We start from the raw sequence: 17678 nt of genomic DNA, 5'->3' as shown, positions 1-17678 counted from the left end.
ATACTATTTGATAATCTGCCAGTAGGGGAACCAATACTGGGAAACTCTTTTTCTCCGTTTTTCCCACGAGAGAGCAGAATATAGTTTAGGAAGAATGCTTTGACTTCTAGAACGGGGGCATATTGTATGGTGAATGGTTATGGAGTCTTCCTTGAAAGTTTGGGACAGAAAATTAAAAGTGTCGATGTGAGAATTCATTGAAGCATAAAAAATGTCCTGAAAGAACTGGAAGTTCCCAATTTGGAAAAACAGTATGCCTTACATGGCCAACAGAGATCCAAGAGCTCAGGGGGGAATTTGAGGCCAGGTGGATAGAACATTTCATTAATCAATCCATCCTTTCAAAGGAGTTTCTGTTGGTTGCTTTTAGCTTTGGATCTTAGGATATAAAAATAAGAATGTAAAAAAAATAATAAGTATTTGCTTTTATTAATTCTGGAAATACAAGAATTTGGGGGGTGGGATCCATGAGCCAGAATACAAACTATGTAGTGATATGCATACAGAGCCATTTTGCTCTCTAAATCAGCAGATGAAATAATTTACTTTTCATCATGGATCTTCTGTTACGGATAAAATAAGATACCTATAATCACTGTGTGAAAGGATAAATATATCAGCATTCAGAAATTAATATTTAAAACAATTAGGAAGCCTCTTTAGAATGAAGAAAGCAAAATAATTGTGCAGGACTACTGAAACCTATAGTTCATGTTTCTCCATTAAATAAAATAAAATCTACTGATGCAAATATGCTCCACTCTAATTTTAAAATGTTCCTCTTTTTCTCTCACAGAGAACATTTTTTTTTTTTTTAGGGTTGTGTGTCTTTGTTTTCTTCTTCTTTTTTTTTGTACTCTTTTTTTTATTCTTATGTTAATCCCCATACATTACATCATTAGTTTTAGACGAAGTGTTCCATGATTCATTGTTTGTGCATAACACCCAGTGCTCCATGCAGAACGTGCCCTCCTCAATACCCACCACCAGGCTAACCCATCCTCCCACCCCCCTCCCCTCTAGAACCCTCAGTTTGTTTTTCAGAGTCCATCGTCTCTCATGGTTCGTCTACCCCTCCGATTTCCCCCGCTTCATTCTTCCCCTCCCACCACCTTCTTCTTCTTCTTTTTTTTTTTCTTAACATATATTGCATTATTTGTTTCAGAGGTACAGCTCTGAGATTCAACAGTCTTGCACAATTCACAGCGCTTACCAGAGCACATACCCTCCCCAGTGTCTATCACCCAGTCACCCCATCCCTCCCACCCCACCCCCCACTCCAACAACACTCAGTTTGTTTCCTGCGATTAAGAATTCCTCATATCAGTGAGATCATATGATACATGTCTTTCTCACAGAGAACATTTTTAAGGTGCAGATTGAGACTTCAAATTCTAAAGCACACTAATAAAAAGATGTTGGCCATGCAATATTAATTTCAAAACTTAAATACTCCTAAGAGCACAAATATATTTATTAAATGATCTAGAAAATCCTGCTCTAGAATTATCTTGATCAATTAATCGAATTTCATACCACAGTTTTACTTCTCCCTGTCACAAGACTCAGAGTATAGGTTTTGAGAATAAGAAAAAAAGTGTTTTCCTTCTGGAATTCTCTTCCTATATATCCTTCCCTGCTTCATTTTGAAATAGACATGATTTTGGGCTAGCAGACGCCTCTCTAATTAGAACATTCATTATCCTAGTCAAGACAGTCAATGTTGAGTCAAAGGGACAGGCAGCAGTCTGCCTCTGACCAACACAGAGAATGAGGATTGCTTTTGGGATTTCCTTCTCACATTTGTCTCTCATCCTCACCTGCCTTATCTCAGACAGAAGCTGAAAACACTGGCAGAAAGGGTGTTCCCTGCAAGCCACCCCCTGGGTCTCCTGTGTCAGCAGACAACCCAACAGCAATTGCTTCTTCTGCCCTCTTCTGGGCCAATTGTGAGGAAATAAATTTGAAATGTGATATTAAAGTGAACTCCAAATATAAATCATTCCCTATTCCTTCTCTTGGTCTTCTCCTCAGGGAAGGCTTGCCTGACATCCCATGTTGAGGGAAATGCTCAGCCTCTGGGCTTGCTCTCACAGAAGCCTTAGTTCTCTATACTCTAACTATGGTTTCACTCTATGTTCCCATCGCTAGATAATGGGTGCCTCAAGGAAAGAACAGTGTCATCATCCTTGTAATTTTGATGTCTCTTTCAATCCCTGGGACAGGACAGGTACCCAGATAAGGTTTGCTTGGTTGAGTTTTCATGGGTTTGCTTATACAAAAGTCTTCTTAATCAATACTTCAACTCACAATTTTTGGGCACCTGCTCTATATCGGATCCTCCACCAGGCACTGAATATGCAGTCATCCCCCCATATTTGCAGGGATACATTTCAAGACCCCCAGTGGATGCCTGAAACTGTAGATATTATTGAGCCCTATACATACTATGTTTTTCCTATACATATATACCTATGATAGTTTATAAATTAAGCACAGTAAGAGATTAACAGCCATAACTCATAATAAAAGAAAGCAAAATGGCAGATAAGGGGAGGCTTTGGTACAAAGATAAATGAGACAGAGACTTAGGTCCTGAGAAGTTACTGTTCAGAAGCAGCTATTGATGGAGCACAATACAAATCACAATTCTACGGTAGCAAGGAGGAGGGAAGGCTTCACAGAGGAGGTGACATTTGAGCAGAGGCTTGATAAATGAGCAGATTTTGCCAGACAACAAATGAGGAAGAAATGTGTTCTGTTAGATACAGATGTCCACGAATATTGCAATGTCTCTCTGTCTCACTGCAGAAGAACCTCTGTTCCTTTGTAACCTGCTGTGAGAATCTCAGAGATGAATGAGGGGTTGGGGAGAGGAAACTAAAAAATGCTGACAGAAAAAGTAAAGCAGGATCCAGATACTAGAATAGTATCCCTCATTGCTTCATCCCTTGTTCACGGTGCAATTGTTAAGTATGGGAAAAATAACAGCAAGGTCCAATATAATGAATATATAAAGTATGTAAAGAATACCTAAAATTCCACTGTATAGGTGACAGGATACATAGTCTTTTGTTCTAGCATACTCCAGGCAAAACTCACAGTCTGTTAGCAAAATGATGAGCTCATGAAAAGTTGCCTAAGTAAATCTACAGAATAAACTGTTCAAATCCCACAGATTTTGTTTAATAATGCCTCTTCGATTAGTGGTTAAAAATACAAATGTTGAGTCTTTAACTTCAAATTAATGTAAAATGATCAAATTTTTAAAGTCTTTTAAAAATATATAACTCAATGGCCCACTCCAGAACCAATTTGAGTTTTTGTTTTGTTTTGGAAGGAGAGAAGTAATTTTTAGAAAACAATCTCATTTTCATTAGGTTCATCTGATTGCCTGTGTATACCATAAATGTTTGTTGTTAAAATGGCTGAAATAACAATATTCCATATTTCAATCTTGTTACCTGAAAAACTTTGAGAAAAACAGATTAGCTGACTTTTGGTGGTCTAGGGAATCCACATTTTTAAAGAAAAGTGGGTTATCTCGTATTTTCCACAGGGCAGGATTTTAGTAGGCCGAAGTACATGTCCACATGCTAAAGTTACAGGGAACTTACCCTTCCAGCCAACTACAATGTCTATATGCATATACTGCACAGAAAACAACTGTGAGCACACAAGAGAAAGGGAACAATAATATAATCAGGAGTGATGGCTATTCCAGGTTAAAAAATATCCAAAAATTTCCGTGCTTTGGCAAGTGTCTTCATGTTATCAATCATATGCATCTGAGTCTAACACAATCTTAATGTATTTTTGCAAACTGCAGATATGACTGCCAGCAGCATCCCAAAACCAAAAACCAAAAACAAACAAAACACACACACACACACACACAAAACAAGAACCATGAGTTGTTTGTATTTATCTGGTTGCCAACAGTCGAACACGACACTGACCAAGTTGGCTGGAACAAACATCTTTTATTAACACACGTTTAACAGGATTTAAAATATTCATAGGAAATGTGCATTATTATTATTTGGCATCAGCGCACTAGGTTTTTAAAAATGCATGGAACTGGGTATTGGTGGCACTCTGATATAAATGACATATTATTTGAAAAAAAATCTATTAAGATTCTTCACAACCCTTTTCTCTGTCCATGAGAACTTCTCTTTGCACTCAGAGCATTTGTTTCTCTGTGTACAGTTCATTTCCCGCCTAGGTATCTCCTTCTGGTTTCAGCCATGTCACAAGCTTGACGAAAATCACAGTCTTACTGTATCACACTAAAAATATTGCTCTTGGTGACCTTTTTTGGCACCAGGAAGTTTCGAGAGGCTTTGGCTGATGCAGAAAGGTGCCTATTGATGGTATGAAATTTAAATGTGGGCATGAGGTGACTTCTCTGTTTTATTCTGTAAGATGATATGTAGAATTTTTACATTAGAAATTGCACTTGGGCAAATGGGCGGTGCTGGTCAGGATCAAGTGCAAATCTGGCATGGAGCTGTCATCATGGGTGGTTTCATAAGCAATGCTGTGAAGCCCTGACAGAAAAAAACTGCTTGTGCCCAATGCCAATCACTCACTCTTTTGTCAACTCAATTGCACATCGTTCCAGAGATGGCATCCATCTCCACTGACACCCAAAATATAGAGTGCACTGCCATTATGTCTCAGGGGTAAGCAAGCACTGGTGACTTAACCTAGGGGGGCAAATGGCCAGCCTTTGGCTCTTTCATAATGTATATGTCTTTGCAGTGTGCACATGAAGCAGAAGAAGAAAGAAGTCATTGGTTTCACAGAAAGGATTTACATAAAAATGATGGCTGAGTTTCTTGGGTCAATACCAGCTATATAGTCATGTGTTACCAATTCTTAAACAAGACGAAGTGTTAATATTATTCACTTCAAACCCAGGCCCTACAAATCACAAAGAAGGCAACGTCTGCGTGCACGAAAATTCTAACCACATAGAGTCTGCAAGACTTGTTTTGTAGTAAGGTAAGGCAGGAGAAGTTTGCTCAACAAAGAATGCTATGCTAACTGGTACTTTGCAATGTTTTATACTTTATTTATGTGATAACTTCCTGCCTATAGATAAAAGTTCATGGCCTCTAGTGAAGAAGAATCACCATTGAGGAAATCCAGGTGTTGCCCTCTCTCTGTGGGAATAGAAATTGGGGGGGGGCAAAAAAGGAGTATATATGTCCCTCCTCTTTCAAGGTGGCATTCTAAGGAGCCACCACCTCTGCAGTGGTCTGAATAATTATTTTTAGTTAACCTTTACTGAGTGCCTTCAAACAAGCTATATCCAAGGAGAATTAAAAGTCTATTTTCAGTTGCTTTTAAAGAAATGTTTCTTTAACAATCTACTTTGAGGGTGAGCTCTTCAGTTCATAAATCTGTATACAGTTGGTGACTATGTTGTTAGATTCCCCAGAGTGTGTGTGATGTTCCCCCTAAATGGGGTGTAGGTGCATTGAGTAGTGCATTAATGCTTTCTGGGTCTTGGGTGTTGTTTACTGCGCTGTGCTGATAATTTACTAAATGGTACCCAAGAGACCAAAAGGACTGGATGTGCCCTTGTAAAGTACCTAACTTGCTCCCAGGGAGTAATTACAAATTGGGAGAGAAGAATGAAGTATTATATATTATTGTTCATAATGGCCTTTTTAAAAAATAAAGGAAGCTTTAAGGAAGGTAAATAGTTCTGATTCTATCTCATTTGATGTCTTATCCTCACTAAAATAATATAATTAAGGCTATTAGAGAAATAAAAGAATCTATTTAATATATAATTGATATTGTTTCAAATACCATGTCTTCTGATTAATATCTAGCCTTTTGAAAGTCATTCAGGTCCTCATTGGATATAGAGCCAGAATGGCAATTGGCCAACTGAGCCACATCCACTAAGGAGCCTCTGATTAAAAGACTTGACAAGATTAACCCTAAAAACCTCATTGCTCAAAGATACAGTGTCCTCATTCACTCCATAGAGCTTGATTTAATTTCAAACTTTTCTAAAAAAAATTATACTTCCATATATATGCTTTTATAGAAGTAATTTGTATAAAACAAAGTATTACAATCATATGTTTATTTTCTATGTATAACCTAGTCAAGATATATATATGTAAACATAACTCCTTCATGAAAAACTAGAAAAGTCTCTTGATTAAAAAATAAGGCAATCCCAATCTACTCTTTGTAATAGTGCAGAATCATTGTTATCAGATTATATTTCTCTATTCTGAAGTCTGTCTTTCAGGTGTGACTAAAAGTATAATGGACTCTGTTTCCAGGAAAACATTTAATGATATAGTAAGCATCCTCATGAAGTAAGACTCCTATTCCATGTTCTTCTGCCTGCTGGAATTCCTCCAAAGCAGATCACACTGAGTGGAACATGATAACTTCCCTCTTGCAGGATACCTAGATGTATCCTGAAGCATAGAATGGGACCATGTTGTAATTTATTGCAAATTACTTCTTCCTGTAGTAGTTTTTCTTCTGAAGTCCTCACCCTAGAAATCCCCCAAGCCTACATTTTTCTTCTTTCGGGAAGAGTCTGACTACCCTTGCCCTAGAAGAGATTATTGTCACTAACTGTCAAGAAAAGAGTGGATGCTTATTTCTCTGTTTTGGAAAAACTTAAGACATTTAATCGTCCCTAATGTAGACAACATTTGGCAGTGTATTGTTCAGACCACTTACTGTCCTCTGTGGTCGCGAAGAGAATCCAGGAACTATGTGCACTGCCAAATCCATTGGAGGCAACCAACCGAAACTCATATTCTGTGTATGGTTGGAGATCTCTCACTTCATAGCTTAACGATGCAGAAGGATTGGAAAATAACCTACATAGGAAAGAAATGTTCATTAGGAAGCTTTAGATATTCAAAGAAATTTTAAAAAAACAAGTAAAATCTTATTGCAAAGAATTTTCAGAGAATGTCAACATACAGTTAAGTACTGTAATTTTCTGTTGTCATATGAGATTTCTCTTAAAATAATGAGCCATTTGGTTGAGGGTTTGTACTATTGCATTTATATGAAATGTAAATTGTAGTAGTATTGAGAAAATTCTAGACTACTATTGAGACTGCCACGTGGAGTAGACTAAGTATTATAATTTTGTATCTATAGTTCAGACAGCATTTTCTTTTTTCAGTTCAGGTTTATGCTTGCTTTATGCAATACATATGCTAATGGAAAGTTAAGGGGGAAGAAATATTAATGTTATATAAATGAAAAATAGAGATTTTTGCAAAGCAAGTAATTATCCCCTAGAGTGTTACTTGTCTTTTGTTTATTTGTACATTTAAAAGGCGGCCTTTGTTTGTTGCAAATGAGAACTGACCTATTCAAAGATTAAGACAAAGTAAATTATGTCCACATTGTATAATCTAGGCGACAGTGAGGAGGATGGACAAAGTAGGATGCTCACTCTATAAATCCATGGGTGGAGTGGCCAGGCCTCATCTGGAGTTGGTATCTGGGAGAGCCGGGAGCGTTGTTGCGAGCTGGTGTAAACCAGACAACCTGAAGACTGGTTGGAGTGGCAGATGAAAGCCTCGGAGGCAGCAGGCCATCTGGAGCTGTCGAAAAACACAGATGAATTAGAGCAGAGAAAACTGTGGAGAACATATGCTGGATGGAATCGAAATGCTCCATATACTGGAAAAACTGTTCCTCAGGATCAACAACAATGTTAAACATGGTCCATTTAATTTAACATTTTCATTCCTGAACTACTGTACTTCCTTATTGTTCATCTCAACACAATTACATTAGTATTTCAATCTTAAAAGCCAGCCCCCAAATGCCAAGACAAATGAATATGCAGCACATTCCCACCTGTACTTCTGTTTATCTAATTAAAAATATGTAGGGAACTTAGTGAACCAAATATTAAAGTACCTTTTTATTTTAACTCTTTGCTAAGCAATCAAGCAATCAAACAGTGAAGGAGTCCAGATCTTTTATTTCTGCCATGTATATCACCCATTGCCACTTAATCACACTGCTACTCATGAACACAACTGGCTTTTTTTTTTGAGGATGGTTTATTACAATTGTATTTTCTACAATGATAAATATATATGATTAGCTGAAAATAGCACATTCCAGACTTAATTCTCACCTATGAAAATATAAAAACTAAAGTTCTTTCCTCGTGTGATTTATACAGTCAGTTGCTCTTATTCAAATATGTTGCCAGTTGAAGCATCTATGTTGCCTTTTCTAGTTTAGTTGAATCTCTGGCCAATTTTTCCTGAATTTAGCCTATCTACTTGATATAATCTATCAGGGAACTCTATTTGAATAGTTCTATAAGGTCTTACAGGAATGAGTGAAACTAAAGCCTATTCTACTTAAAAAAATGACAAGATGACTCTGGTTATTAAATTAATTTTTCCAGCAGGTATAACTTGAATGAACCTATCATATTAAAATTTGTTCCAAAGCTAGCCTGAAACTCATAAGAAATTAAGCAAAGCTCTGTGAATTTAGCATAATCACCTAATGGCTCTGAGCTTAATGTTTCTTATCTTTAGAATGGGATAGTTTTCTTTGAGAATTGTTGTAAGATCAGAGACAATGTAAATAAAGCACCTTATTTTGGGTCTTGGTAATTATTAATTGCTGTTGTTATTATTATTATTATGTTGGACTGATCTGAACTTCCCTCAGCAGAATTTAAGTGCTACTATAATGTCAGTTTTTAGGAATACTCTAATTATTGTAATATACGTTTCTAATGGCCAAAGACTACTAGAGGTCATTAACGAAGAAGACAAAGGGATCAAAATAATGAAAACAACTCTCAGACTTCATTTTCAACTTTTTTTCATACATAGCCTTATGTAGTGTGTGTGTTTTACGTACTTTCCCCCACAGGAGAACCTGCCTGTGAACTATGAAGCTAATGAATGGCCAGTGATGAGAACGGACAAATTACATTACAGGTTTCTTCAATCTGTTGTAAGGGTTTTGAGTTCATCAATAATCCACTAATTTATTCAATAAACATTTATTGAGCCTCTACTCTGTGCAAAGTAGTATTCTTTGTGTGGAGGGATAACAGCACCGAGTAAAACAGACATGGCCTCTGACCCTGTGGAACTCAGATGTAAACAGAGGGAGCAAGCATTAAGCCAGCGGGTACAAAAGATCCTACCAGACAGCTAAGCTCAGGAGGGAAATAAATCAGGGTGAGAGAGGAGAAAGTGAAAAGGAGTGCAATTTTATTATTACATAACAATTCAGACTGGGCAGGAAGATCATAGGAAGAACATGTTATTAGGTGACATTTGAGCAGAGACCTCAATGGCATGAGAGAGGAGGTCATGAGTGTCCAGAGGAAGAGCAATCCAGCCATGGAGGCAATAAGTGCAAGGGCAGTGAGAAGGGGAAGCATCAGCTGTGTTCAAGAACAGTGGAGAGGCCAATGTGGCTGATGTGGGCCATGGAGAAGGAAAGGAAAAGAGGTTGGAGGGACAGGCAGGTTCTAGATCCCTCAAGATCCTTTCCAATTCTAGGCCTTGAAAATATACTAAGGGCTCTGGATTCTATTTGAAATGGATTTGGGGGTCATTACAGGGTTTTAATAAAGGACATGGTGTAATTTGGAACCTATAAAGACTATGCTAATGGAGGAGTGGGAGCAAGAGTAGACATAGGGAAATTACCTACTGTAGCAATCCAGGTAAAAGATGACAACAGCATGGATTGGAGTGACAGCAGCAGAGGTGGTGATATATTCTGCTGTTCAAGTGAGTTTGGAGGGTATTTTGCTAAGAGAAAATGAGGGAGTTAAAGATGTTGTCAGTGTGTTGAACCTAATTTCCCAGGTGAATGGTGGTGCCATTGCTGAGCTGAGGAATGCTGAGGGGAGAGATCAGTTATGGGGGGGATCAGGAATTCTGTTTTGACCATGTTACATTGAAGAGGAGGGACATCCAAGAAGAAGCTGCAAGTATGAGTCAGGATAGGAGTTGTGGATGAAGGTGTGTGTGGTATTTAATGGCTGAGACTTGAGGAAATAACCCAGGGGTGAGTGTAGATGGAATGAGTGCAGAAGACTTCTGTGAACTGAGCCATTAGGTCCACCAACATTTTGAGGTCAGGACAAATCTTCTACAACAAATGAGGTATAAAGGAGTGGTCCATGAGGGAGGACAAAATCCTAGAGACAGTACAGCCTGGAAGTCAAGTAAAGAAAGCATATCCAAAAGGAAGGACTGATCAACTGTCCACACACTGAGAGTTTAAGCAAAGAGACAGAATTATATTTTGCATTTGGCCCAGTGGAGGTGTTTGGTGACAGGTGCCAAGAAAAGATGCAGTACCATGGCAGGCACGGCAGTGTGACTGGAGACGGTGGGAAAGGAATGAGGGGATAGTGAGCACAGGCAACTCTTTTGAAGGATTTTGTTCTAAAGGAGAGTAGAAAATGGGGCGGCATTTAGAGAAGCTTCTGGTATTAAAGGAAGGTGTTCTAAAAACTGGGAGATGTTATAGTGTATGCACACCTATTGGAAAGATCCAGACGAGATGTGGGGAAATGATGATAATGTAGCAGAAGGAAGAATAACTGCCAGAGCCAATTCCTTGTGTGGGAGACAGAGAGAAGCAAGCCAGCAGGGCACGCTGGCTATTGACCAGAGCACGAATGGTACACCCATTGTGCAGAAGTGAATTCAGAGACTGCTGATACAGAGAGATAGGGAGATTTCATGACAGAAAAACAGCAAGGATCTCTTCTGATGGTCTCCATTTTCTCAGTGAGCAAAATAAAAGCCAAGGCTTCAGCTCAATACCAAAGTGTGAGGCTGAACCAGATGCTTGAAGAGAAATGAAATGGAATGAAATTGCTCCCTCAGTTAGTAGAAGTGTGACATGCCCAGGATGCAGTAGGATTTCTGTCCAGGGCCACTTATCCCATAAGCCACTGCTATAGACTTGCTAATTGATCATTTATCTGTGAACACATATAGTTTTAACAATGATTATTTCTTATTTGCTCTATGTTTTTTAATTGATTCATAATAAATGGACATATATCAAAAAGGCATGGGCAAAAAGTAAAGGACAAAATTGTGTATGGTGTAGAACATATAAAGTCATGCCCCTCATTTGACTATTTTCTTGTCTAACTTTTCTGTGTCAAGGAATATCATATCACCAACAGTCCAAATTTGGAAGAAAAATCAGTTCTGATAAGTCATCAACATGAAAAAACTGGAGTTATAAATATATACACAGAAATCCATTCACATGTTTAAAACTGCATGATCATGCAAATTAAGAAAGAATGGAGGCATGCCCCAAAGTAGGCTCCATAATAATAATACAGTACCTTGGGTTCTGAGTGATAACCAAAAAAAAGTGCCCCATTAAATTGGTCACACTGATTATATAAAATTACAAAATACTTCCAGAGTGATCATCTTATTTACATATAACTATTCATTTTCCATGCTTCTAGTAACACTGAGTTCCGGAACCCTTTCTTTCCCCTCTGGTTAACCCCTTTTATCCTAGACCTATTCCTTAGAGGCTCCTTAGCACCAAAGCAATAACTGGGAGCCAGCCATAATTTCATCCCTGGTTTCTTAACAGAAGAGCCGTGTATCTATCAGCTTGATATATTGTCTCCAAGATGCTATGTTGCTCAAAAAGCTTCTCTCGAGTTTAATATGACCCTCACGGGGCAAGCACTCCACAGACAACCTCCTGAATCAACACTTCTTGTCCAGTAAATACTAATTCTACACGGCAAGTGGATAAAACAGCTACCCCAATCTATAAATTCAAAGGAAGGAAGTTTTTAATAAAATTTCAAATTTAACCTTTTTTGGAAGGCAAAATGAATACAACACATTAAGCCATAAATCAAATCGCAGATTGGACTAGTCTAGATGCTATAATCATTAAAATGTACCATTTTATTAAACTTTTAAATGATATGCACTTGTGGATTCTTCCCTATCTAAAAAAAAGAAACCCAAAACAAACAGAATGCCTTAAATTTTTGCTCCTTACAAATTTATAAATTCCTGAGGAGAGCTCTAAAAAGCAAAAGCAGAGGCTTTTTTTCTTTTTTTCCATGTGACTGGTGACTACCAACGCTGTAGTGGCCAAAAGAGGAAATTTTGGGGGAGAAAATGAATTCAATGAACTTCTCATATGCACCCATTTCTCAGGACAGCCCACGCACCAACTTGTTACTACTGCAGTGTGTTTTTGTGTGTATGTGTATGCATTTAAAATACTGGAATAGAGGCTCATGGATGGCTCAGTTGGTTAAAAGACTGGCTCTTGATTTCAGCTCAGATCATGATCTCAAGGTTGTGAGATCTAGTCTGGCTCCATGCTCAGCAGGGAGTCTGCTGGAGATTCTCTCTCTCTCTCTCCTTCAGTCCCTATCCCTGCTCACATGTGCCCTCTCTCTAATAAATAAATAATTTTTTATAAAAAATAAATAAAATACTGGAATAAAATACTGCATTAAGATATTGAAGACGTCTATGATATTTTATATTAAATTCAAATCTGTAATAAAATAGATTGCCATTCTGCACAAGATTCTTTGCTGGGGGAAGGGAAAGGGCAGAATAGAAGGAGAGTGGGATTTAGACCATCTACTTTATGTTTAGTAGAGAGATAAGACAGGACTCAAATAACTGTAACACAGAATGTGTGAACAGCATAAAAGAGGTATTAGTGCTTCAGGATGGGGTTCAGAAGTCAGAAATTCACATCCAAATGTGCACTGGACCTTGTCTTTCAGAGGGACAGGCCATCGGGACCATGTGAGATTGTTCCTGTGGGGCAATCATGTCCTCAGCCTGATTCCAGGGCCTACGACTCCATCAACTCTGCCCATGTTCATTCCACGCCCATGTGCTGCTTCTTCCTGGCTTCGCTTGGAATCTGACTGCAGCCTGGCTCAAACTACCCGCCCCCCACTTCAGAGGGTAGATTATTGGCATCCTCATTTAGATTTCCCTGTTAACGTAACACAAGAGAAAACCATGGCCTTTTATCTACATGCATCCTGGCTGCACCACTGAATAGCCTGGCACATACTCAAAATCCTTGGATTACACATTTTCTGAAATAGCTACATATGAGCAAGGATTTTAAATTCTAGTTTCCAGAATGGAAAATTAAAGTTCAGACACATACATTGAGTCGTTGAGTCATAAACAAATTGAAAACAGAAGGCAAGACTCAATTTCCAGTCACTAAACCATATGTCATTAAAAAAGATATTAATTATGAGGAATATGCAGATGTGCTAACAAATGGACAGTCAACCTTGAGCACAAGGATGTACAAATAGAGCAGCGTTAAATAGTGGCAAGTAGGTTAAAATAGATTTAATGTTTGTGATAATATCTAACTTTTTGAACACATTCTTTGTGCCAGGTTTTTTTTTTTAACATAATTATTTCTAATCCTAAGAATTACGCTATAAAATTGTAGCATTATCTCTTTGTAGTCTAGATAAAGAATCTAAAACTCAGAGAGGTTACATCTTTTATCTCAAATCACAAAAGCAGTTACTGGCAGAGTGAGGACTTGAACTGGGCCTTTAAATTCAAAGACAGTGCTCTGAATTCTATATCACAAAACAGCATGTTATAGTAGGTGATTGATACTAGAAAATAAATATTATATTTATTGGGGTACCTGGGTGGCTCCAGTTAGTTAAGTGACAGACTCTTGATTTCGGCTCAGGTCATGATCATGATCTGAGTCCTGAGATTGAGCCTCGTGTTGGGCTCCCTGCTCAGCATGGAGTCTGCTTGAGATTCTCTCTCTTCCTCTACACCTCTTCCTGCTCATGTGCCCATGTGCTCTTTCTCTCTCTCTCTCTCAAATAAATAAATCTTAAAAAATTTAAATGTATTAAATAAGTATAAAAGCAAACCATTTATAATATTAAATAAATTTGTTTTAGTAAAGATTGAATTTATATTCTGTCCAATTCATATTCTTTTTTTTTTTTTTAAGACTATTTTTTTTAGAGAGAGAATGAATGCACAAGTGGGGATGGGGATGGGCAGAGGGAGAGGGAGAATCCCAAGCAGACTCCAGGCTGAGCATGGAGTCCAATGCTGGGCTTGATCTCACTACCTTGAGATCATGATCTGACCTGAAATTGATACTTACCCAACTGAGCCACCCAGGTGCCCCTGTCCAATTCATATTCTTAAACAGTTCTTTCCTGGTATTATTTACCACAGCAGGGCCTCTGTCTCCTTATTATCCACAAGGAACCTGACATAGAAATACTTGTGTGAATTTGCTAGTTCTCAGAAATTAGTCAAAGCCCACAAAAATTCAATGAAATACAAAATGGCGAGGTCTTCATGTTAGTAAGAAAAATATAGTTAAAATATTAAGTGTTATTAATAAATGTGCCATGGAATTTACCTTTGACTGTAGAACATTAAAAATAAAACAAGAGTATTTTAAATCTGGAGTATCTGTAGCCTAAAAGTCACCACCAAATAAGGGATTCTTGCCTGAAACATCCCAGGCAGGTGACATTCAGGCCTGAATGAGAGGAAAATAGTTGCTTTGTAAGGTGCCTCATTACATTATTAGACAGTTTCTATTGTTGGTAAGCTCCTTCTGATATAAAACTAAAAACTGTACTAACCTCTACAAAATTTAGGGTAAATATAATCTTTGGTCCACATCGGGACCTCTGAGAGTGAAACAAGGTACTCTAAATAATTAACAGGGGCTAAATGAGCTGCAGCAGGTATAAACTGGGGCTATCATGGGCGATGGTGCATATAGCTGGTCCTGTTAGCACTGTACTCGTTAGGTCCTTGTCTTGGTTGTACTAATTCCTGAGAACAAGCCTCTACTACCATCATGGGATAGAACTTCAGGCATTTTTAAGTGGTTGTCTTCTCCTCCACTAAATTTCTCCATTTCAGGTTAACATTTCTGCTTCCTTCAGCTAGTTTCCAGGATGCCTCAACCATTATCTAGCCTTGGTACCTGACTTGGATGTGTTTCAGTTTGATAATCTTCAAAAATATGAAGCCTTATACCTAACACAGACATTCTTTGTGCATTTTGACCAGAGTAGGTCACAGGGAAACTCCAACTTTCTTTCCCCCAAGGGAAGTTGCTAAAAATTTATGAAGAATCTTATTTTTGGCCTGCTTAATATTGGAGTTCATCAATGTTATTCAGATTGCTATACAGCTGATTCCAAATGATCATATGGATAGACAGAAGTGCCAGATCAATCATTATCCAACAAATACACAGAATTTGAGAGGAATGTTATTAAAGAAACAAAATATTTAAGGGGATACTATAGTGCCCAGCGCAGTGCTTCATTTCAGAAGATGTCCTATAAAAATGTATGTATGGATGAATGAATGGATGGATAGGTTGAGTTGTTGATAGAGGGTAAGATCTGCGGAAAAATATCTCTCCCCTATGACCCAATAATTGTTAGGATCCAGACCATATTATCCATTTACAAATAAAGACTCAATTATCTGAAAATGAGTGATTTTAACATGAAAGATTGCTTAGAGGGTACTAACAGCAATATCAAATTAGATCTGAAATACTACTTTATAATACATTCATTTTATCAATCACTTCTCTCAATGTCCCATTCCACAGATGTGCAAACTGAGGAAGGTCAAGCAACATGTCTGAAATATATGATAATAAATGGCAACCAATGGCTTCACACATCTGTTGGTTCCAAGACTGTAACTCATCTCTCAACACCAACTTGAATCTTAAATTTAGGTCTAGCCATGGCTTTTCACTATAACACCAAAGTAATAGTAATACAAATTACTTGAATGCAGAGAACTTATTTTTATTTCTTTATGTAACCATTAGAGCACTTAATGAAATTATGCGAATTTAGTATTGCTTATCAAAGAAATATTAAACAAATGCTAAAATTTAGTTTCTACAGAGCTAAACACAACCCCCTTTTAAAGTATGTATTTTTTAACTACAAAAATAATATATGTTCATAATAGAAAATTTGAAAATTACCAAACGAAGAAAACAATTATCCATAATTACATTACCCAGAGTACAGACTCTCCCTCCTGTCTTTCTTCTATACAAGTATATTTATGCATAATTTTTTAAAATTTGAAATGATTAAGCTGAATATGTTAAATAAGTTATTTAGTAAACTTTGCTTTCAATATATGGTGAAAACTCTATACCATTGAGTGCAGGCATTTTTTGGTAACATGACTTTACAAAATAATTGCAGGTGATATTTTTACAGATATGGAATATTCACTTAACAAAGCTGATATTGATAGACCAAGAATTTGATTGGTTCTGAAATGCTTGTATATATTGATTGTATTATATATATATAATTAACATATGGGGTTATATTAGTTTAGGGTGTACAACACAATGATTCAACAATTCTATACATTACTCAGAGCTCACCATGATTAGCATAGTCATCATCTGTCACCAAACAACATTATTACAGTCTTATTGGCTATATTCCCTATGTTATACTTTTCATCTCTGTAACTTACTTATTTTGTAACTGGAAATTTGTACCTCTTGATCCCCTTTATCTATTTCACCCATCCTCCTACCCACCTCCCCTCTGGCAACCACCAGTTTGCTCTTGGTATTTAAAACTCTGTTGTTGGGGCGCCTGGGTGGCTCAGTCGGTTAAGTGGCTGCCTTCGGCTTGGATCGTGATCCCAGGGTCCTGGGATCGAGCCCCGCATCGGGCTCCCTGCTCGGTGGAGAGCCTGCTTCTCCCTTTCCCTCTGCCTGCCATTCTACCTACTTGTGCTCTCTCTGTCAAATAAATAAATTAAAAAAAAAAAATCTTTAAAACTCTGTTGTTTGTCTCTTTTTTTCCCTTGTTTATTCATTTGTTTTGTTTCTTAAATTCCACTTAAGAGTGAAATGGCATTTGTCTTTCTCTGACTTATTTCACTTAGCATTATATCCCCTAGGTCCATCCATGTTGTTGCAAATGGCAAGATCTCATTCTTTTTAATGGCTGAGTAATATTCCTTCCATCTTCTTTATTCATTCATCTAAGGATGAATACCTGGGTTGCTTCTATATCTTTGCTATTACAAATAATGCTGCAATAAACACAGGGTGAATATAGCTTTTCAAATTAGTGTTCTCATTTTTGGGGGGTAAATACCCAGTAGTGGAATTACTGGATCATATTGTATTTCTATATTTAATTTTTTAAGGAACTGCCATACTGTTTTCCACAGTGGCTGCACCAATATGCATTCCCACCAACAGGGTCCATTATATTTTTGGAAGGCAGTTGGCCATATGGGCCTGGAGTTCATGGGAGTATTTGGGGCTAGATATATAAATATTAGTTAAAGCCAAAATATTGACTATGATTAAAGTATTAAAAACAGGCTTATTGGCCATTTAGTATTTCTTAGTTTCTAAAATGCCTGTTGATGTATTTCCCTCAACTAAAACTTTTTAAATCTTCAATAAGCTTTTTATTGCATCAGATAGTCCTGAATATTGTAGACATTTGCCACTCTCTTATTTAAGCCCAGTTAGCACTTAAAAAAATGTTTAACTGAAATAACTTATTACCAATGTCTTGAAATGTTTCTATTTAGAGATTATTTTAA

At 37.4% G+C, this 17678-nt stretch overlaps 1 protein-coding gene across 1 annotated transcript in view; it reads right to left on the bottom strand.

Moving 5' to 3' along the window:
* USH2A (usherin) overlaps positions 1–17678 on the bottom strand; it is a 702118-nt gene that overhangs the window by 239868 nt on the left and 444572 nt on the right. The window contains exons 38-39 of the mRNA XM_035010130.1: positions 7460–7610; positions 6727–6869 (exon numbers count right to left, since the gene is read on the bottom strand). Of these exons, the coding sequence (XP_034866021.1) occupies positions 6727–6869; positions 7460–7610 (294 nt within the window). The remainder of the gene's footprint in view (positions 1–6726; positions 6870–7459; positions 7611–17678) is intronic.

The sequence above is a fragment of the Mirounga leonina genome, unplaced genomic scaffold (assembly GCF_011800145.1).
Source record: "Mirounga leonina isolate KUSES-001 unplaced genomic scaffold, KU_Mleo_1.0 Mir_154, whole genome shotgun sequence".
Lineage (NCBI taxonomy): Eukaryota > Metazoa > Chordata > Mammalia > Carnivora > Phocidae > Mirounga > Mirounga leonina.
This window is presented reverse-complemented; position numbering and strand designations above follow the sequence as displayed.